General features: G+C 41.7%; 3 protein-coding genes across 6 annotated transcripts; 1 reads left to right on the top strand and 2 right to left on the bottom strand.

Annotated features, from left to right (window-relative positions):
* Positions 1-18: 18 nt before the first annotated feature.
* On the top strand, positions 19-6,964 carry si:ch211-198n5.11 (methylcrotonoyl-coenzyme A carboxylase 2). Of its 2 annotated transcripts, none has more exons than XM_064935360.1 (13): positions 19-159; positions 631-948; positions 1,049-1,245; positions 1,440-1,618; positions 1,697-1,777; positions 1,864-2,042; positions 2,158-2,341; positions 2,453-2,544; positions 3,414-3,570; positions 3,953-4,075; positions 4,703-4,827; positions 6,252-6,333; positions 6,706-6,964. In XM_064935360.1, the coding sequence occupies exons 1-13, from the start codon at positions 140-142 to the stop codon at positions 6,790-6,792; spliced, it is 1,824 nt and encodes a 607-aa protein (XP_064791432.1). In that variant the 5' UTR covers positions 19-139; the 3' UTR covers positions 6,793-6,964. The 2 variants fall into 2 exon arrangements, with proteins under 2 accessions (XP_064791432.1, XP_064791431.1); XM_064935359.1 differs by having other exon boundaries at positions 20-159; positions 2,158-2,350.
* LOC135512884 (retinal Mueller cells isomerohydrolase-like) lies at positions 6,903-13,752 on the bottom strand. The gene is made up of 14 exons (XM_064935361.1): positions 13,059-13,752; positions 12,601-12,683; positions 12,322-12,472; positions 11,854-11,961; positions 11,615-11,756; positions 11,383-11,530; positions 11,212-11,293; positions 10,907-11,039; positions 10,642-10,781; positions 10,426-10,555; positions 10,185-10,299; positions 9,951-10,045; positions 9,717-9,828; positions 6,903-9,497 (listed from the first exon to the last, which is right to left on the bottom strand). Exons 1-14 carry the CDS (start codon positions 13,067-13,069, stop codon positions 9,349-9,351), a joined length of 1,599 nt encoding a protein of 532 aa, XP_064791433.1. The 5' UTR covers positions 13,070-13,752; the 3' UTR covers positions 6,903-9,348.
* Positions 13,753-13,841: 89 nt separating this feature from the next.
* Positions 13,842-24,410, bottom strand: depdc1a (DEP domain containing 1a). 3 transcript variants are annotated; one of them, XM_064935355.1, is made up of 12 exons: positions 24,258-24,410; positions 22,529-22,794; positions 19,021-19,165; positions 18,811-18,929; positions 18,593-18,723; positions 18,460-18,507; positions 18,181-18,318; positions 16,589-17,593; positions 15,947-16,119; positions 15,677-15,853; positions 15,107-15,295; positions 13,842-14,909 (listed from the first exon to the last, which is right to left on the bottom strand). In XM_064935355.1, the coding sequence occupies exons 1-12, from the start codon at positions 24,306-24,308 to the stop codon at positions 14,766-14,768; spliced, it is 2,586 nt and encodes an 861-aa protein (XP_064791427.1). In that variant the 5' UTR covers positions 24,309-24,410; the 3' UTR covers positions 13,842-14,765. The 3 variants fall into 3 exon arrangements, with proteins under 3 accessions (XP_064791427.1, XP_064791430.1, XP_064791428.1); XM_064935358.1 differs by lacking the exon at positions 16,589-17,593; XM_064935356.1 differs by lacking the exon at positions 22,529-22,794.
* Positions 24,411-25,205: the final 795 nt, after the last annotated feature.

Genomic DNA, 25,205 nt, shown 5'->3' with positions numbered 1-25,205 from the left:
TGGTCTAACAAGATGGGCGCGTTGAAGGATCACTTTTGTTTCCGCCCAGACGTTAATTCGTGTAACACCTAGAAGCGAAGTCCATTTGTAATGGAAATAAACTTGAGATACGTCTAATATTTTACGCAGCTAAACAGTCATGTACAGTTGCCTTTTAAGGTAAGTACTATGGTGCATGTAGTCCAAAGTAGCTAGCTATGTCATATTGCTGAGATTGTTACAAAGCTAGGTAACGACTGCTGCAAGCTAGTTCACAACAGCCAAAATACTGTGATGACCTTTGGCATACTTAGCAAGCTGAAGTACATATTGTAGCTGTGTGTTACTTTAACACTGAATGTGGCAAAATAGTTTGCTACACAGGACGTTGGTGGCACATTTAATTGGGGAGGAATGGCTGGAGAAGAATTGGTGGAATGGTATCAAATACATGGTTCCCATGTGTTTGATGCCATTCCATTTGCTCCGTTCCTGCTGTTATGAGCCGTACTCCCCTCAGCAGCCTCCACTGGTGTTCTACGATGTTTAAAAATTAGCTCAACAAATTAGAAATAACGGGGCGTGTTGTCAATTAGCTAGATTTCCCCATGAAAACATTCTCTACATTGTCATTCATTCATTGCTTTTCAGGGGTTTGAGGACCAAAGGCAGACTATGTCCTGGTTATGTCTCCTCTCAGTCACCTCTATGGAACGTTGACCCGTGCGCACACAGGCGTCCAGAACGCTGTTTACACTTAAGGACATCAGCAGGTAACCTATGGCAACCTTTGGCACACATTCTCTCAGGCCAAGCTAAGCAGCTACCAGTGGCAGCCTACTTGATGAGCACCAGTGTGCACAGAAGACGATTGCCAAGTGCCTTTCCAGTTTTAGATGAAGCCCTTCAGCCAATTCACAATGATGTATTTGAGGCTAACCTACGCAACAGCCAGGCATGCCAAGAAAGGTAGGTCGAAACTCCACACACCTCAGCAATCTCAGTGTATCAACTAGTTTTCCATTTCTGCTGCATAGTATTAGCCTTCTGACCATGGTGGCACTTCCAGGTATATTGAATACATGGAGAAAGTGAAGAAGGGAGGTGGGGAGAATGCAGTAAAGAGGCACACCCAGAGAAACAAGAAGATGTTGGTTACGGACCGTCTTCGCATGCTGTTTGATGACGGATACTACTTCGAGCTGTCTCCCTTCGCTGGAATGGGCCTACCCTATGGAGACATCCCCTCAGCAGGCTGTCTCACTGGTAGAGGGTTCTCTGCTCTGTCAGTGACGGATGTTCTTAATGCATGCTTATCACTCAGAAACTTGAAATATCCAACCTGGAATTTGGCAGCAAGGGAAATGTCTTGTTCCAGTGCATTGTAAAACAATATGTATAAGTAAGAATGAGTTATACTCAGCCTTATTGCTTCCTTATGCACTTCATCACTGTTGCAGGTATAGGTAAAATCAACGGGTTGTGGTGTGTGTTTATTGCCAATGATGCTACTGTGAGTGGTGGTACAGCCTATCCCATAACCGTCAAGAAGCAGCTCAGAGCCCAGGATGTAGCTATCCAGAACCGACTTCCTTGTGTCTACTTGGTGGATAGTGGAGGTGCATTCCTTCCTCTTCAGGTATGAACTCATCTCATTGAGATTAATACCACTGATGAATGACTCAATATGTAATTGCTAAGTTTACTCCATCCACAGTCTGAGATTTTCCCTGATAAAAACCAAGGAGGACGTACATTCTACAATGAAGCCATCATGTCTGCCATGAAGATCCCTCAGGTGAGACAGAAATGCTAAACATCCCATTGAAGACAATCCAAACACAACATTCATGGGTAGAAAATATTGTATCTTACTCCCTCTAGGTATCCGTGGTTTGTGGTTCATGTACAGCTGGCGGTGCATACATCCCCACTATGGCAGAAGAGACTGTGATGGTGCACCGGATCGGGACGATATTCCTGGGCGGACCGCCCTTGGTGAAAGCTGCCACAGGGGAAGAAGTCTCCCCAGAGAATCTGGGTGGGGCCACACTCCATGCAGAGTGAGTGAGTGAGTGGAAAGCCGACAAACTCTCAAGTTCTCTGTGCAATTCACTATACTACTATATCTGCACTAATAGGCTCAAACTTCACCTCCCCCTCCCCGTGCTGTTTCAGAGTGAGCGGCTGTGTGGACCACTTTGCCTCTGTGGAGAAGGAGGCCTATGAAACCACACGTAACATAATCTCTACCCTCAACTTTGAGCTGCCCGAGGAGGACGAGGCAGGGGTGGAGGAGCCTCTACATAGTGTGGAGGAGTTGATGGGTCTGGCCCCACGGGACTATGAACACAGCCTGGAGGTCAAGCTGGTCAGCTCAACACACACTTAAACCAAAGGTCACATCTCATGGGGAGGTTTTAGAATTACAATTATTTTGTAACTTTTTTTTCTGGTCTTTTTTTCTGGTCAGATCCTGAGTCGGCTGACTGATGGCAGTAAGTTCCAGGAATTCAAGGCTCGATATGGAACAACCCTTGTGACTGGTTTTGCCAGAATTAGCAGGTAAGAGTTGTTGATTGACAGTCTTTAGTCTTGAAGTATTTACCCATCCTCCTTCAATGGTTTAGTAGATTTTATCTTAGAGGTCAGACTTTTACATCTCCATTCATTATGCATACATTCTAATGTATTTTATTTGCTTCAGAAAGTTGCTGTATATTGGAACCTCTTAAAACCTCTATCCTCCGATAACATTAATTAACTGACACATTTTTGAAGCAGACTGTTTAACAAAAGAGCATCAGGAGATTAACGGTTAACCCTGTTAATTTGCAAATTAGATTAGTGTGCTTCTGTGTTCCAACCAGTCAAATCTTTCCCTACCCCAACAAGAGTCAGGTTAAGATGGGCAATGTTTTTGAATGAGAATGGAGAACACAAGGGAAAACAAGTCACTTCAGCCAGCTTTCATCTGCTTTTACAAAGAACTTCTCTGAGAGCAACTCGTTGCCATGGCAGCGGAATGTTTTAGATGCAGGTTAGCGTTGTTCGTCATTAATCTTGTTCAGGAGGCAGCGCTGCAGAGTGGTCACAAGCTGACAGAGTCATAAAATCTGATTTTAAACCTAACCCTAACCACGGTGCTAACCCTAATGCCTAACCAAAACATTTACAATATAGCCATGGCAATAAACGCCAACCTGCATTCTAGATCCCAGAGGGTATTTTGATTTTAATCAGGGTATGAAGCTCAAACAATTCATCAAGAAATTACTAATGAAAATCCATATAAATCTTGATGAAAAGTTTATTTCACTTTGTTCTTAAACTCCACTAAAAGTACTAAAATACAATTTGCACAACTGCTGTATGAAGGCAATACATTTTATTCAAGTTTAATGCCTAACTTGCAGTATATATTTTTTCTTCAGGCATCAGGTTGGCATTGTGGCGAGCAATGGGGCACTGACGCACAACGCATCATTAAAAGGCAGCCACTTTGTCCAGCTGTGTGACCAGCGAGACATCCCCCTGATATTCCTACAGAACACCGTCCCAATGCCAGAGCTGACCCTCTCCCAAACCCAAGTATGACACTGCAGCCAACCCTGAGCACTCACCACAGAATAAAACCCACATTTTTCAAATAACAGGAATACCAACTCTCCAAAGAGAAAATAAGGACTCCATTACTCCGAATGTAAAACAAAGTCTGGCGAGGAGGAGCACAGAGACCTCTCAATATTATTTTGTAGACGGACACTCCTGTGGAACTCAGTCAGCCATGTTAAATAGGACTATGATTAAAATCAGGTCTCAAAATCAATACAGCCATGTCATCAGGATGTTATGCTCTGTTCTTGAACATGGTTGTGGAATTTCATGTCGGTGTGTTAACAAGTTTCTGCTGGTGTTACTCATGGACCAATCTGTTAACTATGTGTGTGTATGCATCCTCTCTCTACTCTAGGCAGAGACCAACGCCAACAGACTGAAGGCTCAGGGTTCCATGATGTCAGCTGTGGCATGTGCCTCTGTTCCAAAAATCACCATCGTCATTGGGGGATGCCATGGCGCTGAAAGTTATGCTATGGTTTGTGCAATAGTGCCAGCAGTAGTCGCTGTATGAATTTGCCCAGTGCTTACACATCAATTCCCTTACACACTCAGTGGACAGTTTTAGGTTCACCACCCCATTCGCAAAAATGTTTTGCTCCTATAGACTTGAGTCACGTGGCTTGTTCTCTATAAAGCTGGCAGACGGACATCGAGTCATTCAGTTACAGTTCGATTGAACATTAGAATGGACAAAACGAGTGACCCAAGCGACTTTGAGTGTGGTATGATCGCTGGTGCCAGGCGTGTCGGTTCCTGTATCTCAAAAACATCTGGCCTCCTGGGATTTTCACGATGAATCCTGGTTCCTGTTATGTCATACTGATGGCAGAGTCAGGATTTGGCGTGAGTGGCATGAGTCTATGGCACCATCCTGCCTGATGTCAACAGCACAGACTGGTGGTGTAATGGTGTGAGGAATGTTTTCCTGACACACGTTAGGTCCCTTCATACCACTTGAGCAACGTTTCAATTCCCAGGCTATTCTGGAGGCAAAGGGGTGTCCGACCCAGTACTAGATATGTGTACCTAATAAACTGGCCACTGAGTGTATTTTGAAAATACTAACTAAACGCGTCTCTTTTCTGTGTTTTTCTTTATCTAGTGTGGCAGGTCATTTGACCCAAACTTCCTATTCCTTTGGCCCAATGCCAGAGTGTCCCTGGTGGCCCCTGGTCACTCTGCAGCTCTGGCACAAGAGGAGGAGGATGTTGAGAAGATCAATAAGAGGTAAGTCACCCATAGGACCAGTGGCAGTCGGTGCCGTTTAAGATGAGGGAAGACACACTGGCCTTATCTATTACAGCATATTGGATGACAGTTATTCATATTCCATTCACCCAGTTCAATGTAACATCGATAGGTTTAGGCAAATGCATGATACTTGAATGTTCCCTATACCCATCATGAGGTTGCTCCTACCTAGCCTATGAATGAAAGTTTGTAGGTAGACAGGTTGACAGAGATTTGACAGACATTGACACATTCAGTACCGTCTTGCACACTATTGCTTGCATCTAGCTGATCTAGGGTGTAAGCATTAGTCCAACAGTTGCAAACAGGAGTTTCTAATAGACAGAACAGGTATGTTTCATTCCGTTTGCTTTCATTTAAGATTGTTGAAAAAATAATCGTCTGAATGAGTGCACCCCTGCTCGCACGCAAACAGTTCTATTTCATTGCAGCCACATAGATTCAGCATGATCACTTTGATTGTTGTAGTATTCCTTATCGCATCTATGCACTCTCCTCTCACCTTTTCCCTTCGCTTGTGGACTTAAGTGCACAACACATCAGCTGTCTGTGACCAGGCTAAAAAAAACTTTCCAAGCCAAACCATCATATCATAACCGCTACACATAGACCATATGTTATATTTAACATAGCTACTAAAACTAACGCTTTAGCAGTTGCATCGGCAGGCCCCGGTGGCAATAAATGAAAAACATAAACGCTTACCTTGACTTGGAACATTTCCAGTGTTAGTTAGCTGGCTATCTAACATAGCATCCCTCTGTTTGTGCAGGCTGAACTAGCTAGCTGCATTTGCTAGCTAAATGAAAGTGGAAAAAAATGATTTTAAATTAATATGTTCAGAACTGTTAAACTATTGTCTTTCTCTCCCTTTTGTCATCTACTCACTACATTTTATGCACTGCCATGCTTTAAATACTAGATTCATCCTTTGATTGGAAGACATCCTATGGAAGTTGTCATAATTACTGTGTAAGTCTGGTAGGAGTTGAGAACCACAAGCCTCCTAGGTTTTGTATTGAAGTTAATGTACCCAGAGGATGACGGAAACTTGCCTCCGACTACACTATGGTGCAACCCTACAGAGTTGAATTTCTTTAACTAGGCAAGTCAGTTAAGAACAAATTCTTATTTACAATGACGGCCAAACCCAGACCAATTGTGAGCTGCCCTATGGGGCTCCCAATCACGGCCGGATGTGACAGAGGCTACTGCAGAACTTAATTTCAAGTGTTTCAATTAACTATTGGTGACATGAATTTATTTAGTATACTTTTATCTGAAAGCGATCACTTTAAAACATTTCTGAAATTCACTGAGGAGCCTGCACTGCATAGTACAGTCAATCATACAGGAATATGATTGATTGTGGATGTTAACAGGAGTGTATATCCTTCTAGGTTGGAGAAGGAGAGCTCTGCATTCTTCTCGTCTGGCAGACTTTGGGACGATGGAGTGATTCTTCCCCAGGACACGAGGAAGGTAAATAACAAGCATTTAGCAGCTTTTATACAAAGCAACTGAGGCACACAGGACCAGGATTGATTTTAAATCTCTGTAGAATCACAACTGCCACTTAAGGTCACACAGTCCTGGCTTGTCCTCACTGACTGGAAGCAGATTTTGCGGTTTACCATGCACATGTGGAAAAACCAAAACTTACGTAATAGCATAGTTTAGTTGGCTGTGGCCATCACTAGTTGTTATTCTTGAGAATCTCTTCGCCTTTTGAAAGAAGTAGGGTTATTGAATGCTACTTGGTAGGTTAACACTTTCTGTATTTAAAAAAAATTAAGTCCTTTATCTGTGAATCGTTATCAGTTTACACATGACCATTACATTTTTTCTCATTAGGTTTTGAGTGATTGTCTGAAAATCATCAAACAACAGGAATACCAACTCTCCAAAGAGAAAATAAGGACTCCATTACTCCGAATGTAAAACTTTTTTTTTTTTACAATTGTGTTTTAGAAAAAGGTCTTAAATCTGACAATGCCTTAAGGCCCTAATTACCTTAACAATGAAGTGCTGATCACAGAAAAAACATTGGAGATTTGTAATAATACATTTATTTGTAATGGCATTGAATAAAAGGTGTAAATACAACTTGAAACATAGAAGGAAAAACAATTGTCGTGTGTTAATTCTTACATAGTGCCTTCATACCCCTTTACACATTGTTACAGCCTGAATTCAAAATGTATTAAAATACCCATCTACACACAATACTCAAAGGGAAAACTTGTTTTTGTAAATCTCATTTACATAAGTATGCACTCCCAAGTCAATACATGTTTGAATAACTGAGCAACGATTACAGCTGAGTCTTTCTGTATACATCAAGAGTTTTGCTCTCCTAGATTATACAATATTTGCACATTTTAAATATTCAAGTTCTGTCAAGTTGGTCGTTAATCATTGCTAGACAGCCATTATCTAGTCTTGCCAGAGATTTAAGGCGAAACTGTAATTAGGTCACTCAGGAACATTCAATGTCATCTTGGTTAGCAACTCCAGTGTTTATTTGGCCTTGTTTTAGGTTATTGTCCTGCTGAAAGATGAATGTCTCCATGTCTCTTGAAAAGCAGACAACCAGGTTTCTCTAAAAATAAATCCCTAGTCCTTGCCGATAAGCATATCCATAAGATGCAGCCAGCACCATGCTTGAAAATATGGAGTGTTACTGATGTTGGATTTGCCCCAAACACTTTGTATTCAGGATTAAGTTAATTACTTTGCCACATCTTTTGCAGTTTTACTTTGTTGCAAACAGGATTCATGTTTTGGATTGATTTGATTCTGCCTAGGCTTCCTTTTCACTCATTTAGGTTGTTTCTCCATCAGTTCTATCACAGCCTTTAAACTCGGTTTTAAAGTTGCCATTGGCCTCATGCTGAAATCCTGAGCAGTTTCCTTCCTCTACGGCAACTGAGTTAGGAAGGACACTTGTATCTTTATGACTGGTTGTATTGATACACCGTCCAAAGTGTAATTAATAACTTTGAATATCCTTTTGAGCATGGTAATGTCTGCTTTTGTTTTACCCATCTACCAATAGGTGCCCTTCGAAAACCTCCCTGGTCTTTTGATTAATCTGTATTTGAAATTCAAGTGCTCAACTGAGAAACGTTACTCATCCTGTGTGCAATAGTGTATGTGCATCTTGTGACACATTTGGGGTTAACATTTCGATAAAACAATTCAATCTATTTTAAATTCAAGCTGTAACAAAATGTGGGAAAAGTCAAAGGGTGTGAATACTTTGAAGCCATTGTACATGGTTCCATTAAAGCTAATGAGCACTAGGCCTTTAGGTCTGAGTTTGACAGATACAACACTTGACCAAAAGTATGTGGAGACCTGCTTGTGGAACATATGGAGTTGGTCACCCATGTTGCTATATCAGCCTCCAGTCTTCTGGGAAGGTATTCTACTAGATGTTCGGGACTTGCTTCAATTAAGCCACAAGAGCATTAGTATGGTCTGGCACTGATGTTGGGCAATTAGGCCTGGTTTGCAGTCAACGTTCCAATTAATTCCAAAGGTCTTCAATGAAGTGGAGGTCAGGGCTCTGTGCAGGCCAGGCAAGTTCTTCCACACAGATCTTGACAAACCATTTCTGTATGGACCTCGCTTTGTGCACAGGGGTGTTATGCTGAAACGGGAAAGGGCCTTCCCCAAACTGTTGTCACAAAGTTGGAAGCACGGAATCATCTAGAATGGAATTTTATGCTGTAACGTTAAGATTTCCCTTCACTGTAACTAAGGGGAACTAGCCCAAACCATGAAAAATAGCCACCGACCATTATTCCTCCACCAAACTATGCATTGGGGCAGGTATAGAGTTCTCCTGGCATCCTCCAAACCCAGATTCATCCATCGGACTGCCAGATGGGCAGGCGTGATTCATCACTCCAGAGAATGCAGTTCTTGTGCTGACGTTGCTTCCAGAGGGTGTTTGGAAATTGGTAGTGAATGTTGAAACAGGTGATTTTTACACGTTTCAGTGGTCCCATTCTGTGAGCTTGTGTAACCTACCACTTCACAGCTGAGCCGTTGTTGCTACTAGACATTTCCACTTCACAATAACAGCAGTTCACCGGGGCAGCTCATAACAGGGCAGATATTTGACTGACTTGTTGGAAAGGTGGCATCCTATGATGGTAGGATGCCCCATTGAAAGTCACTCAGCTCTTCAGTAAGGCCATTCTGCCAATGTTTGTCTTTGGAGATTGCATGGCTTTGTGTGCGATGTTATATACCTTTCAGCAACGGATGTGGCTGAAATAGCCAGATCTACAAATTTGAAGGGCTGTCCACATACTTTTGTACAGTGTATATCACAACATTGATTTTGAAACTAAGCCACGAACAGGTTACATCAGTGATATATATTTATATATATATTTTTTTTAACATTCCCAACAAAGGTTTTAGTATTATTATTGTCCCTTTCTCCTGTGACGTGGTATTGTAGATGTGTTTGAGAATGTAGTCCTAAGGCTTGTACATTCCATGGAAGGTGACAGGGATGATGACCTCCACCTCAGCCCGTGCGATCTCTGTCAGGTCTCTGGCATTGAGGATGAGGAGATACCCTGGCCTCTGGTCTGCTCCAGGGTTCACCACAATGCTCAACAACACCCCTAGGAAAAGGGAAAAGAGCAGTGTCACATCTAGGAGTCCTCCCACCTCAACTCGTATCACACCTCAAGTTGTATAGTATTGTTATGTCGGCCTTTTACATCACACTAAGGTGGATCCTGCTTAGGTAAGTCATGCTACCTGATCAGTTAAATGTTAAAGACCACATAATTGTGCCTCCAGTCTATCATATTATAGAATTGCCTAAAATCCCTGTTTACCGTCATCTTCTTCCACAGAATCTGGGGTCTGCACAAAGATGGGCTCTGAGGGGTAAGAATCTGGCTCCTGCCACACCCACGTATCCTTAGTCTTCACGTTCAGTTTGCAGATCTAGAGCATGACACAATCAAAAACATACTCCCAGAATGACTATTAGAAGATTAGTCTAATCATAAACCTAATCAGACTTGGCTAATGCATCACCAGCGTTCCTGTCTGCATGCTATACTCACCCTGTCAGGGATGAAGTGGTTCAGGCCCAGTCCATAGGCATAACTGTAGTTCTTCCCAGAGAACTTACTGTAGTTGATCTGAGGGAACTCGAAAGCTGCAATGACAAAGGAATTCAAATGACTGATTTAATCGAATTAGGAAAATCTTTTGACATGAACAGATATTTAGTGGCATTAGATGGTATAAGAATAGGAGAGCCCTCAAGGTTTAATGAAACAAGCTGTGTGTGTTACCTTGTCGTGGTCCAGAAAACAGAACCTCAGGCTCCAGCCAGATGGTTCCATCGCTGCGCATCACTGCAGTGGCTGTGGTGTACGGAAGGGATATCAGATTCTTCCCCTGTTCCTCCTGCAAGTTCAAGTACAAACAGGAAAAACTTAACTGATTTAGTCCTCCTCTATCCTGAGAGGATAACATCAAAGCAGTGATAATCTTGTCATTTCTGGAGTAAGGAGTTAAGGCCACAACACGTACCTTGTGGACGTCCATGGGCAGAACGTATCGCCGGACCTCTGGCTGAGGTGCCCTCATAGCAGCTTTCTTCACTTCCTCCCAGTTCTCCCGCAGGTTGGCCAGATATAGGTAGTTGTAGACAAACTCATGACTAAAATTGAACGAGAAAGAGGCACTGGATAAGTGTCTTGCACATATGTTCTTCTCAAGTCACTACAACAACTGGTCAGTATTCACCCTTTCCAAGTACACAGGTCAACAACGATGAAGCCATCGTCCTCATAGCTGTTGATGTGATGGAAGAGATTGAAGGCAGAAGTCCTGAATTTATGCTCTATGTATTCAGCTGGGTCCTTTGTAGCCAGATGGAACCATGTCTAGATGAAAAGGGATACTGTTAGCTAGTGTTGAAAACAGATTATTTTAGTATCAATAAACATTGAAATGCTAACAGCCCTTGAATACAGTTTTATAATAGTGGTCTAGGTGTTCCTTCACTTACACCCATGGTTTCGTTTGACTCAAAGCAATCCATGTAATTTGTGCCCCAGATGCTCCAAGCGGTCAAGAATTTTAGAAGGTTTATCTTCACTGGAGTCTCAACGAAGACAAAGTAGTTTTCTGTCATTCCAAAGCTGGAGGATGCAGGAAAAGTATTTTAATACATTTAAAACGTGCAATAATGTTACAAGCAAGAATGTGAACTCCAGGGGCCTAGTTACCCAAATGTTAACTATCAAGTACATTATTTGTCTGTTCTATTCCTATTCCTTAAACTGTATCCTGACAATCAGCAATGTCACCAACCTGTGAACATAGGAGGGCTTGAATCTCTCACTGCTGGGGAGCTGCACAAGAACCTTGGACTTTGCAATGGGATCTGACTTGTCTGAAAACAAGAATCACAACCAGATAGCCGTTTGATTTAGGGACATCTCACTTCCAGAATATAGTATCAATGCTGTATACAGAGCAAACCTTTTGGTGTGGGAGGAATTTTGACAATGTTGTAGGCCAGTGACATATTCTTCCCAAAACAGTTCCCAATGTTGTACACCGTTCCATCACTTTCAATGTGTGGATGAGCTGTCACTCCATTGACCGAGAGGTAGTCACACAGGTCCACCTGGAGAAAGAGTTGAGACTTTCTTTGTGACGAGAGTTCTTATGTTCACTCAATCTGATGTCAGCCAGAGGGAGCAGCACATACCCTTTTCAGAGTCTCCAGTGTGTCTGGGTCGACTTTGGTGATGTAGTTGGTTTCTGTGCAGGCATAGAAATCCTCACCAACAGGGTACACGTTCACTAAGCAATTATCTGTCACCTCAATCCCTTTGAAGTAGGTGAAAAACCTACAAAGACAAGAATGGACCATTTGAATGTTGCGTCGAATTACTAAGTCATGACACGAGTGTTTAACTTGATTATCATAAAATGATAGCAAATCACCTTGAGAATATATTTTTGCAAGGATCTGGGTAGGCTGCCGTTCCAAACTCCGTGATGACCACTCTTTTCTCTGTCATGGCTCGCACATAGGCGTCTGTTTTGACAAATCTTTAGAGAAACAGTAGTTAAAAACAATAATTACAACCAATAGCATTTAAACATGTAGCTTGGAACATACAGATTGGGAATCGATAGGCCCACTTCTGTTTCAACTCTTTCCAAAGCTTTTGAGAGCAGCAGTAGGTCACTGTTTTAGTATTCACTGTTTTAATGAGAAACAGTCCTGAGGTTTCTCAAAACATTCCAGTCAAATTTATGGGCAGAGGGGAACATTTCACAAAACTACACAACTACCACCAGTGTGTAGTGTCAAATTATTGCATGCCCTCATAAAATATATATTTTACTACCTCACGGTTGTAAAGTGTCACACATCACTGAAGTCAACATCAACACAGAGGGGCTTACTTCCGATAGTAGGTCACATGGCCGTTCTTTAGGTCAAACTTGTGCATGAGGGCCTGGCCATCAAAGAGGTGGTAGAAAGGCTCAGCCCCCACCTCAAACAGGCCGGGTCCAAGACGCAACAGACTGCCGCTCAGCCATTCTGGGATCACACCTGAACACAGCATGAAATGATCCATGTTACCCTGTTGTGCTCATTCTGCTCTTAACCGTCATAAAACCCCAAACCTTCTCACTTGTAAACCAAAGGGTAGTGGAGTCTCAGACCTGTTCCTCACATACCTACAACCACAGCAGGAATAGGCTCATTCAACTCTTCACATGTCTCAAAGATTTTCTTGTAGCCACCAGCCGGATGCTCAATTCTGAAAACCAAACAAAATGACTCCATCAAATAGCAACATCTATTCACATGAAATCCTAGGCTGCTGATCCAACTAATCTTTTCAGACCCAAAAAAACGATTACATTATTGCCTAAATTAAGTTTTAGTTCAAAACAAAAAAATACAATCCGAGACCAGAACACACGTCTCAACTGCTTTACACTAGCATGCAGCAAAAAATCATGTGAGAAAAATGCTTTGATCTAAAAGCTTTGCACAAGAACAGTTACTCAACTTACATACTCCTGTCAGTTATGAAAAGTATGCAAAAAAAGAGGTAGTTTACTCACCAACTTATATTCTTGTATGGAGAAAAAGTTGAAGCTAAGGAAAATGTATTAAAGGAGTTACTCACCGACTAACCATTTTCCTGTTGACAGTGTGTAGGAAATCAGTCTGAACTGGCGTGATCAGCAGCCTTTATAGACACTGTTAGATTCCCAGGCAGAGCGCCGGGAGTTTGAGAACCTCCCCCCAAACCAATCAGAGGTCTCTGAAACAAGAATCCCTTTGTACCCAGACCATTCACTTTTCCATGTACTTTTAACCCACCGCCCTAATACTCCTCCTTCAGGAATTTCTCAGCATAATTAAGACCAGAACCACATTTGCTAACCTGAGCCCACCAACATACCTAAATCGAGAAAAAACAGGAAAGTAATGTACTTCATTATGCAATATCTTTCTAGCTTGTATCAAATGTTTTACACGTCAGAGAAAGATGTTCCCACAGTATTTAGAACTAATTGGATGGATTTCAGATTAATTTAACTCAATTTTTTTTTTTTACAATAATCTGTCTAGGCACCCACACAGAGGTTGTTTGTTGTGCACATGTATGATTAACGGGGGTCTTCCTTTTCTTTATCCCGATCTAGAGGGATAAAAAGTCAGAATCAGAGGGACATGCAATTCATCATCTTCAGTTGCAATGAGCTTAGAATTCTAACAGCAGAGCTCTGCCACATTCAGATGTAGTGCAAAGATACATGGAATTCTGTGTCAGAGTTAACACTGTCTCTCCCTTCTGGTACCAGACAGACAGTACAAGGACTCGGAGGTGAACAAATATGATTAAATAAACACCATCCTAGAACACTAATAAAGGCAAGTACATTTGCACAGTTCGTAAAGAGGATTTTGTTTTACAGTTGAACACTTTATTTTCAAGAACGTTGCATAGTAAACAGATGTTTTGCGGGGAAATAACAATACAAGTCAAAAGGGTAAACTGATATGTCATTGATGGCTCTTCCTTTGAGGTTAGGTATCCAGCTATAAAGAGGTATTGAGAATATGCATCTAAATAAGTCCGAAAGTCTCCCTTTTAGGTTTAATACTTCATAAATGGCAGTAAAAATATATATATATAAATATAAGAACCATTGTATTGACTGGTCTAAACTGTTAGTTTAAAAATGACAGTAAATAGTGCAAAACTTCATTATCCCAAATGGCTGAACATAACTAGCCAGGAAAGAAAAACATCCCACACCAAAAATATACAATAAAGTAGTTTGAGCTCAACTTTCAGAATGTTTATGGAATAAAAACAGAGAAGTGACAAAACATAAACAGAAAAACACGAGCAAAGTTCAATTATAAGCATTTCATACAACCCTATGAAAAACAACTAGGTAGACTAATAATACAATTAATCCCCAGAAAACACAAATGCTTGAAGGTTTAAATTCCGTACATTGATGTCAATCGGAATGTATAAATCTGGATCTACTTCAAAATAAAGAATCAAATTGTCATTTGCTTACAGGTTCCTCTTCAGGCTCACTTATTATACTCCCATAAGAGGGCATCATCAATCCCAAATAAATTATTTGGTGCACTAAAGATATATACTGCAGTATTTAGAAATTACACACAAAAACATGACTTAACATAAAACATGCATAATTCAACCCTAAAGAGAAATGTTATAGTTGCAGTCTAAATTGTGGTGGTCCATACAGTAGTTTCCTCCCACCTTCCTACATTTAGCTGCCAGGTCTAGTTTCAAGCAACAAAAATATTCCACACAAAGAGTTGCATCCCAATTTCCCAACCTTCAATTTCTAATTCCAAAAGGTTTTGGTTTTTTCATACTTATCAGCATTGGAGGTTTGATCTTTGGTTTATCTTCAAAAAGCTGCGCCTCGCTCGCAGTCGTTGGGAATCGGCGAGCGTAAATGTCTGTATACTGCCTCTGAAACTGATACAAAAATGTATTAGTTTGTGGGGGGGGGAAATTGTACACAAATGTGCAGTGAGATTACATTTGTACATTTTAATCATTTAGCAGACAGTCTTGAGTGATTTACAATAGTGAGTGCATCCATTTTCGTACTGTGTAGTGAGATAAGAGAATAATAAGAAAGTGTTCACACAACATGCCGTCTAACTTGTTACCTGCTTGAGCTTCTTCTTCTTATCCTTCACAGACATGTTCTTGTCTTTGACCAGGCTCTCCAGCAGGTCAGCGATGGCAGCCTGGGACACACTCAGCTTCTGCTCCTCAAACTCCTCGGTACTGATCTGTCTGCAGAAGGAGTAGATGGGCATGGGGGCCTCCACACCACCCCTACCTGGGTAGGTTATCTAGAGGAGAGGATAGTCACACTTTCAACACATCATGGTCTACTTTCTTTAAAGGTAGACTCAGCGATATGACGTAGATGCACAAAGTAAATAGAATAATGGGTCAATTTCCACAACTAAGAGCATTGAAGCGCGAGGCTAAATTTCGCCGCTGTTTTGGTCCTGTCGCTACCACATTGAAAACAGGGTGAAGGGGACCCCTTGCACAGATACTGTGTGACCAGGAAGTCTTGCATCTTGCTCATCGCAATAGCTAGTGTTGCTCATGGTAACATCATTTCATTGAGTCTACCTTTAAAATCAATAAATTCTATTTCATGACAACTCACGTAACCAACTACGGTATATAATAGATACCTTATAAGAGTGACAGTATTATACCTGTACTTTTCTGAGGTATGCCAGGTGGTCTCGGACAGCGTTCTGCAGATAGACTGGCACCTGGAGTATCTCCTGGTGGTGATCCATGAGGAAGGAGACCAGTCTGGTGGCCAGAAGCTCATCCAGGTCCACCTCTTCCTCACAGCCCAGCACGCAGCGGGAGAACGTATGGACCATCTGGAAACACAATGGGATTGAATAATGGAATTATGAGGATATGTTCAAATCATCACGTAGAATTGTCAAACCTGTGTTTCTCTCAGCCCTCACCAATGTGCGTGTTCCTATGGCGTCATGGAGCCGAGGCATGTCCACATTCTGACTCATCCGGGAGATCATTCTCATCAGCAGCTGCAGCTTCCTCCGGCTGGCAGGGGGCAGCAACAGGGTGCAGAGCTGCAGAGCCTCAATGGCCACCCGCTCCAACTGAGGCTGGAAGAGACCTTCACACATATACACAATCACACGACTGTACACTGGAATGGCATGTATTCAACCCTTGATATGCATCAGATCAAAACGATGCATACACACCACTAGGACTTGAGGCTAATGAAATGCATTGAAGCGGATTAAGCATCTGTGTGATTTCACTTGGAAGATTAAATCAATGTTATATCTCAATGGCAAAAAGCCCTTGCTTCTCTACAGCAAGAACTGCATTAACTATGTTACATTTAAAAACTTGTACACATCATTAAATGTAATTGTATGGGCATAATACTTTAAACAGGGCAGTTTAAAGTTCTGGAAAGTATCCAGATGATTACAATTGAAATGCTTGCAGTGATAACCTTCTCTTAAAGGACAATTAGAGTCTCACCCCATATTAGTGCAAGCCCAATGAGCAATGTTAGGTCAGGTGTTAAGACATGCAAAAGCACAAACACAAGCATGCAGATGTAGGCTTACTTTGCTCGGAACTCAGACGGCGTGCATAAGTGAACACAGAGGGCAGAGCAAGGGTTGGCCTGGACAGGTCCAGAGAGCTCTGACAGCGCCTGCTAACAGAAGGCCCAGCTCTGAGGTCTCGGAGGTCCATGCTGCTGGCCCTCAGGTTAAGCAGACTGGGACCCCTCAGGCCAACAGTGGAGGAGGAGTCTGGCTTCACGGTGATCTCTGCTACAGGGGCATTAATACTGAAACAGCTGGCAGACATCCCTCTGTGCTCAGCTATATCCAAACAGGTACCAATGCTCCTAGGGCGCTTGGGCTTCTGACTGACTGAGAAGTTGTCCATTGGTAGCGAGATGCTGCTTCTGGCACCCTCGCTTTTGGAGCTGTGAGTGCTTCCCTCTACAGACATACCTGAACTGGTGTTGCAACTGGGAGTTGCCATGGTGACAAAGACCTGGGGTTCAGAGTAAGGGTAGCTGTCTAAAACAGACAGAGAGTCAGTTTTATTCTGAGGTGGGGTGCTGTACTTGCTGCCACTGTTACTTTTGCAGGACACCAGACTCTCTGTAGACTGGAACAACTTGTGTTGGGCGCATGAGTCAGACTTAGCTGATTCATCCAGGATTCTCTCCAGGGAGCAACTACTGGGTCTTCTGAGCCTAACTGATGAGGCTCCACTGCTCTCTGACCGTACAAGACTCGGAGAGTTGCCTCCCAGGACATCCCCAGAACTGGCCCTTCGGCCTGTCATACCCATCTGGGGGACCCTCCCGGCACAGCCCGTCTTCAGAGCTGCAAAAGTGGACTGGGCCTTTGAGCTGAACACCTCTCTCATTGGTGAGTCGCCCTCTTCAAAAGCCTCTTTCCGAATTAAGCTCAACAGCAGACATTCCGTTGATTTGAACAGGTTAACAGCACCGTTCATGTGAGGGTTTTTTGCAGGCTGGGGGTAGCTGGGATCCTCTTGGTTTTTTCGCTTTCCTCTTTGAGTTTTAGGAGCCACAATGTAGCCACATAAAACTAGCAAGAGACCAGACAAAAACAAAAACAACACTTGTGAAGCCAGCAGGACATAAACAAGGGAGTTGGCACATTGTGGGGAAAGGGAATAGCTAATTGGACATACATGAGTTAGTTATAACAAATGTCACAGTCACAGAGCAGTCGAGTCACATCCTCTGTTAGGAGGGAAATAACATAAACCAGTTGCAGTTTCATGCTGCTTGTATTGGATCTGGTCAATCTTTGTTCAGTTGCAGAGTGGAGACAAGACAAACTAAATCTTATCAAAGAGATCTTATAAAAATAAAAAAATGAAATTTCATATTGAAGGATGAATACGAGTCCAGTAAACTTTAAAACATTTGCCTCAATTCAATAACCACACCTGAGATTTGTCCTCTACTTTAACTTATAAATGACTGCAAATGTTGATAGCTAAGTTGCAAAAGATGGGGAAATTACATTATAGGTTAATTCAATCCAGGTTTTAGTAACACTTTAGGTTAGAGAGGAACAGGGAAACCCCCAAAATTAAGTTTGTCAAACCATTTCACCTCATGGTCATTTATGCATTAAATTTTAAAGCTTGCAAAATGCATACATACCCAAGATGTTGACAAACAACTCATAGTACTCAAATGTAAGAAGTGGCTGAGGGAGGCTGTAGAAGTAGTCAGAGACGGTTTTAAACACATCCCTCTCAAACCCAGGATAGGATGGCTGGTTGGAATCATACTTCGGCCCTAGAAAGGGTTCAGTGACATTTTAGATGTTGGTCTGAAAACATAGCTCTCCTATTGAGAGCCTAGTCTTGTTTTGTGTGAGGTGAAATCTATTTCTCAATACAATATGCCACTAAAACTGTTGAGTAAAATCTTACTTACAGTTTGCAAGACATTTCATTGCAGACAAGACCCAGTGTGGGAGGTCATCTGTGGAGAAAAGGCTAATAAATGACCATGCATCTTACATTGTGTACAGAGTGCAGATATAAATCAGAGAAAGAATAAGCTATACCAGTCTTGTCCTCAAGTGTAACAACCCCATGCTTGTTCACATTGGTCATGTTGTACACAATGTTTTGAGAATGTATGTGTCTTGGATCCAAAACATCCTCAAGCGCAGTCAATCCCAAAGTTTTCTGAAGGCTGAAGGAATAAAGAGGCAGTGGAATAAGGATCTACTCATTAAAATGAGTAAGAATTCATTTATTTTAAATCAAGAGTGAATCTTACTGTGTGAGAGTGATGCCTCTCCAAACATCCTGAATATCTTCCTCTGTTAGTGCTCTGGCCTGGACCACTTCAATCACAGGCTCAGTCTCCATATCTTGTTTTGACGGATCCACATTTTCCTGTGAGAAACAATTTCTCAGTCAATTTTGCGGGCAAATCATACCGGGGGCACAATAGGGGAACATTTTCTAAAATATCAACAATACTTACTGTAGTCTCCTTGCCAGGTTTCTTGGAAGTCCTACATTTGAAGAAGCCTTCCTTTTCTTTCATTGAGAAACTCTTCTTTACTGATGCAGGCCCTGACACAGGTGGGCGATGGGGAATTGGTTTCAAAGGAGATGTTGAAGCAAACCTAGGACAGCAAAGGTGAAATACTACAATTATTTCAATGAAACACCCTAAAAGATTATTTAGGCCACAGATGGTAGAGAAAGCGAGACATCCCACTCCCTCATTCTTTCGGGGTGGGATCGCACTGGTCTGCTTATTGCCCCCACCCCGCGGAGGGGGTGCCCCAGAGATTGTAGAGAAAGGAGTCATCTCCCTGGCTCAATTTCTGGTGGGCAGGGATAACACACACGACATGGCTTAACGTGACCACACCCCCCGAGTAAGGTACAGCCGTAGGGCACTCCCATGTTAAATTGCCTACTTTAAGCATAAGCCGACAATGTATACTCTTTTATTGTATCATTCTATAAAAATTGTGCAAATTCTTGGTTGGTCATCTAACATACTTCCATGTCGTCTTAATCAACAAACTACATCATACCTAAAACACTTTCATTCTAGATGTAAAAGTGTTAGCATGAACAGAGACTGTTGCATGGAATGTATGGCACAATTATCAGCCAAAGAGTAAATTCCAACAGACTTTCTTCAATTAGCTAACTAGCCCTGCTTTTAAGATGCTGAAAAGCTGTTTCGTTTGAATGGAGAAAAGACCATCTAATTCAGTTTAGTCAACTGCCCAAGGACCAGGTTAGACAAACCTTATTGTTTCAGGCTATTGATGATGGAAAGCTGTGGGCTCCGGTTACTCGGTACATTTGTGTGTTCAAGCACTTAATCACCGGTAAGTCGCTTTGCATAAAAGCTTGCTCGTTAGCTTGTAGTATGGACTAGTGAGCTGTATCTGTCCAAATAACAGCTATAATATTCTTCTGTATTTTAATATTTGTGCAAGCCTGGAGATTCCACCAAGTAGGTGTAAACATCACCATAGGCAACTTTTGTTAAAGCCATTTGTTAAGGTTGTATGCCCAGCTGGACTCCAGCAAGTTGAAAGGACATAGTGGGGCAAAAAAGTATTTAGTCAGCCACCAATTGTGCAAGTTCTCCCACTTAAAAATATGAGAGAGGTCTGTAATTTTCATCATAGGTACACTTCAACCATGACAGACAAAATGAAAAAAAAAAACTCCAGAAAAATCACATTATAGGATTTTTAATGAATTTATTTGCAAATTATGGTGGAAAATAAGTATTTGGTCACCTACAAACAAGCAAGATTTCTGGCTCTCACAGACCTGTAACTTCAAGAAGCTCCTCTGTCCTCCACTCTATCTGTATTAATGGCACCTGTTTGAACTTGTTATCAGTATAAATGACACCTGCCCACAACCTCAGTCACACTCCAAACTCCACTATGGCCAAGATCAAAGAGCTGTCAAAGGACACCAGAAACAAAATTGTAGACCTGCACCAGGCTGGGAAGACTGAATCTTCAATAGGTAAGCAGCTTGGTTTGAAGAAATCAACTGTGAGAGCAATTATTAGGAAATGGAAGACATACAAGACTACTGATAATCTCCCTTGATCTGGGGCTCCACACAAGATCTCACCCCGAGGGGTCAAAATGATCACAAGAACGGTGAGCAAAAATCCCAGAACCACACGGGGGGACTGAGTGAATGACCTGCAGAGAGCTGGGACCAAAGTAACAAAGCCTACCATCAGTAACACACTACGCCGCCAGGGACTCAAATCCTGCAGTGCCAGACGTGTCCCCCTGTTTAAGCCAGTACATGTCCAGGCCCGTCTGAAGTTTGCTAGAGAGCATTTGGATGATCCAGAAGAAGATTGGGAGAATGTCATATGGTCAGATGAAACCAAAATATAACTTTTTTGGTAAAAACTCAACTCATCGTGTTTGGAGGACAAAGAATGCTGAGTTGCATCCAAAGAACACCATACCTACTTTTTTTTTTTCAAACCTTTATTTAACTAGGCAAGTCAGTTAAGAACAAATTCTTATTTACAATGACAGCCTAGGAACAGTGGGATAACTGCCTGTTCAGGGTCAGAACAACAGATTTTGTACCTTGTCAGCTCGGGGATTTGAACTTGCAACCTTTCGGTTACTAGTCCAGTGCTCTAACCACTAGGCTACCCTTCCGCTGTGAGGCATGGGGTGGAAACATTATGCTTTGGAGCTGTTTTTCTGCAAAAGGACCAGGACGACTGATCTGTGTAAATGAATAGGGCCATGTATCGTGAGATTTTGAGTGAACCTCCTTCCATCAGCAAGGGGCGGCAGGGTAGCCTAGTGGTTAGAGCGTTGGACTAGTAACTGAAAGGTTGCAAGTTCAAATCCCTGAGCTGACAAGGTACAAATCTGTCCTTCTGCCCCGGAACAGGCAGTTAACCCACTGTTCCTAGGCCGTCATTGAAAATAAGAATTTGTTCTTAACTGACTTGCCTAGTAAAATAAAGGTAAAATTTAAAAAAAAGGGTATTGAAGATGAAACGTGGCTGGGTCTTTCAGCATGGCAATGATCCCAAACACACCACCCGGGCAACGAATGAGTGGCTTCATAAGAAGCATTTCAAGGTCCTGGAGTGGCCTAGCCAGTCTCAACCCCATAGAAAATCTTTGGAGGGAGTTGAAAGTCTGTTGCCCAGCAACAGTCCCAAAACATCCCTGCTCTAGAGATCTGTATGGAGGAATGGGCCAAAATACCAGCAACAGTGTGTGAAAACCTTGTTTAGACTTACAGAAAACATTTGACCTCTGTCATTGCCAACAAAGGGTATTTAACAAAGTATTGAGATAAACTTTTGTTTTTGACCAAATACTTATTTACCCACCATAATTTGCAAATAAATTCATTAAAAATCCTACAATGTGATTTTTTTCCTCATTTTGTCTGTCATAGTAGAAGTGTACCTATGATGAAAATTACAGGCCTCTCATCTTTTTAAGTGGGAGAACTTGCACAATTGGTGGCTGACTAAATACTGTTTTGCCCCACTGTATAGGCAAGCCAACAAGAAGCAACTCTGTCAAATAACTACAGGTAGGCAAAAAGTGGAAGTAGTTACGTGACTAGCGAATTAGAGCGAGACTAACTTCTCTCACTAGCAAGACAGCTAACCAACGGGCGAAAAAACTAGGTGTTAACAAACAATGACAAATATGTGACATCTTTTCTGTAAGTGTTTAACAGGTCAGGTAACAAATTAGAGTTGAAGAATAAGTATCATGCAAATCATTTGTTGTGACATCCAAGTATGTTAATATCAACAAGATTGAAAACAATTGATTTTTTTTTAAGTGTCAGTTTGCTTAGGATGATGCCAAAGTTAGGCTAATTACATGGGAGTAACCTACTCGGGGGCGTGGTCACCTTAAGCCGCACCTTGCAGGGTGTCTATAAATAGACCAAATCCAGCCTGATTGAACTATTTATCCACCATCTAGGATTTAGGCTACCTGTAGAGATGGCTGTTGTCTTCCAAATCTTCTGAACCCCATCTGCCCTTCACATCCTCGATCACATGATTTTTGAGGAACTTCTTCAGCAGTTGGATAGTCTGTTGTCTGGTGACATCTGGTCCAAAGTTACTATTGTACCTGAGCAGTTCGTGTAGCCAGTCGACAGCTGCTATGGCAGTAAAACAGTTCCCATATACTCTGAAGTGTTGTCGATGTTTCCGCAGAGGCATCCCTGCCTTGAATAGCTTTGTGACTTCATTCCACTGCAAATTAAATTGTACTTACAAATTAAATTGTACTTACTCTACCGGCTGTCTGTGAGGTGTCCAATTTTGTATTCAGATTTCAATATATAAAAAGTTCATTTTTCCTCCACCCTCCCGATTCAGAATATACAATTTTTAGTGTCATGGCATGCTTGGTTCAATAGCTACTGATGAGCAAAAACCAAATATCCTATGTTAAACTGACTTTATCTTGGTGCCAAACCAAACCATATACATACCACCTCTCTAAAGTATTTCATAAGTATATTTTGTCTCAAATTTCGAGGCGCTGAAGTACAAACCCCACAAACAACCTGTAGAGTATGTTAAAATTGTATTGAATTCAACATTCTTACTCTTACTAAGGAACATTTACACGATTTTGCACACAAATGTTTTCAGAATGTATATACTGTATATGAACTGTATCACAGCCGGACTAGTTTTACGCCAGTGTTTGTAAACAAAATAACACTTCATAGAACTATAAATGTAACACTATATAGCCTTAAAAAAAATGCTCAACGATCAGTTTGGTATAATAGATAGTCAGTCTTTGCATCCATTGCTCTCAAACTCTAGGCTGTGAACGTTTAGAAACGTCAATCATCCCTTGAGATTTTGGATTTCGAAACATATGGCCCGTCTCTTTCAGCATAAATAAATAACCATTCAAATAAAACAGATGCACTTACTGTAGCAGTTTTGCACACTTCCATACAGCTATGGGTGACTCCCTCCAACAAAACTACCCTCCTGCTACACTTCCAGAATTACGCATTCACACAGGTGGTGGCCTCGTCTTCCACAAGTGCAGTAACATTTAGATATGGCCATGTGGGAACAACTTATATTTTCATGATTTATCGTTGAAATTGAAGTTACGGTCCTAGCTTCCAAAACCATACCTCGTGTTAATTTTCTGATTGTTAAGAGCGTTCAAATTTCCCGGCGTTCAAATTTCCCCCATACAGAAGGACAACATCATCCAATGACTCGTAACGTTATGTGTAATGGAACTGAGAGTCGTGATCAAGGGCTACCATAGTTTTGTCTATTCATTTGAGAGTTGTTACAATTCTCCAGCACCATCTCTCATTTCTACTGAAACAGGGGCGGGGAGTGTTTCAACTACTAATTGCTGATGTGATATCATCCTGACGTCAAATCAGCATAGGAAAACGATCAGGGATGTCACTAACTAGCTAATCCTCTTTAACATATTGCTGGTCTAAAATATGTAGGGCTGTCCGACAGCCAACCAACCCACCAAAGTTGCAACATACTAACGTTAGCTAACTAGCCAGCCTATTTGCCCAAATTACATCGTAGGTAACTAGGTTGCCCAATTTACACCATAACTAGTTCGCTCGTTTGCCCAAATTGCAGCATAGCTAGCATCGTAACACTAGTTAACGGTTTAACTTCACAACAAGAACAAGTGTACAAGAAAAGCTTACCAGTTTTGTCGCCCTATAAGGCCCAGGAGTGACAATATGAGAACTCATCATATTGACGCTAAAATCAACGTGCAAACAACCCAAATTATTGTAGTTTGTTGGTTATCGGTGCCACATTGTCGATGCAGCGACCAGTGGCATTCCACACGGTTTAAAATTACGAGCTTTCTTCTGGAGGCAGCTGATTGGACAACCTCTTTGTCATGTGACTATTCACAAGGCTGGTGGACAAACGACACAAAAGAGTACTGTGAGATCAAAACAAATAGGCGATACTTTTGGCGAGACTCATGAATGATTACGCAAACTCAGGCAACAATCTATGTAATTTTTATCAGAGATTGTCAAAATGATATCATGTAGCAGTGAATTCTGAGAAGCATAACTTTTGAGTGAAACATTGAATGTAGACTGCCACCTGGTGCATGCAGTATGACCCCACAACAAACAGAGCAGTACAGTAGCCTACAAAACTAAAATACGTTAATACAGTTTGTTTAGTTTACTTAACAACATTTAACTATAAATACAGTGATCCGATACTGTAAACATTAACATATATAAAACAGGGATTATAGCCATTCATGAGAGGGAAAGTAGCCATTCATGAACAGGCATGTACTGTTCTTTGATGTGATTGGCATCAAACTTTGTGATGGAGTTTTTAGTCTTCTAAACGGTCTACAACAAAGATGTTCATTAAACGCTCGTGACTAAATTGTGCAAATGGTCCTAAATATTGAAATGAAAATGAAAACTCCAGGTTTGAAAGAGGGAAGAAAATTAGTTTTTTTGGGGAAGCTGACAGAAGGAAGCAAACTAGTGTGGTTTCTGCTCAGATCTTCAGAGGAGGAGGATGCAGCTTCAGTACACACAGTCCCCCCTGCTGAGCTCTGCAGGACAGGAAGCTCTAATACTATCATCTCATCACCAAGGGCCTCCACTGTC

The sequence above is a fragment of the Oncorhynchus masou genome, chromosome 24 (genome assembly GCF_036934945.1).
Source record: "Oncorhynchus masou masou isolate Uvic2021 chromosome 24, UVic_Omas_1.1, whole genome shotgun sequence".
Classification (NCBI taxonomy): Eukaryota; Metazoa; Chordata; class Actinopteri; order Salmoniformes; family Salmonidae; genus Oncorhynchus; species Oncorhynchus masou.
This window is presented reverse-complemented; position numbering and strand designations above follow the sequence as displayed.

Bases quoted from the DNA above. Each gene is read 5' to 3' on its own strand.
- si:ch211-198n5.11 (XM_064935359.1), top strand. From the start codon at position 140: ATGTACAGTTGCCTTTTAAG. The intron at 3,571-3,952 runs GTATGACACTGC...TCTCTACTCTAG, and splicing joins TGACCCTCTCCCAAACCCAA to GCAGAGACCAACGCCAACAG. The intron at 4,828-6,251 runs GTAAGTCACCCA...ATATCCTTCTAG, and splicing joins GTTGAGAAGATCAATAAGAG to GTTGGAGAAGGAGAGCTCTG.
- LOC135512884 (XM_064935361.1), bottom strand. The intron at 11,294-11,382 runs GTTTGCTCTGTA...TCTTGTTTTCAG, and splicing joins AATTCCTCCCACACCAAAAG to ACAAGTCAGATCCCATTGCA. The intron at 10,782-10,906 runs GTAAGTGAAGGA...CTTTTCATCTAG, and splicing joins AGTCAAACGAAACCATGGGT to ACATGGTTCCATCTGGCTAC.
- depdc1a (XM_064935355.1), bottom strand. From the start codon at position 24,308: ATGATGAGTTCTCATATTGTCACTCCTGGGCCTTATAGGGCGACAAAA. The intron at 18,724-18,810 runs GTAAGATTCACT...TTATTCCTTCAG, and splicing joins AGAGGCATCACTCTCACACA to CCTTCAGAAAACTTTGGGAT. The intron at 17,594-18,180 runs GTATGTATGCAT...GTCTCTTGCTAG, and splicing joins GTTGTTTGTCAACATCTTGG to TTTTATGTGGCTACATTGTG.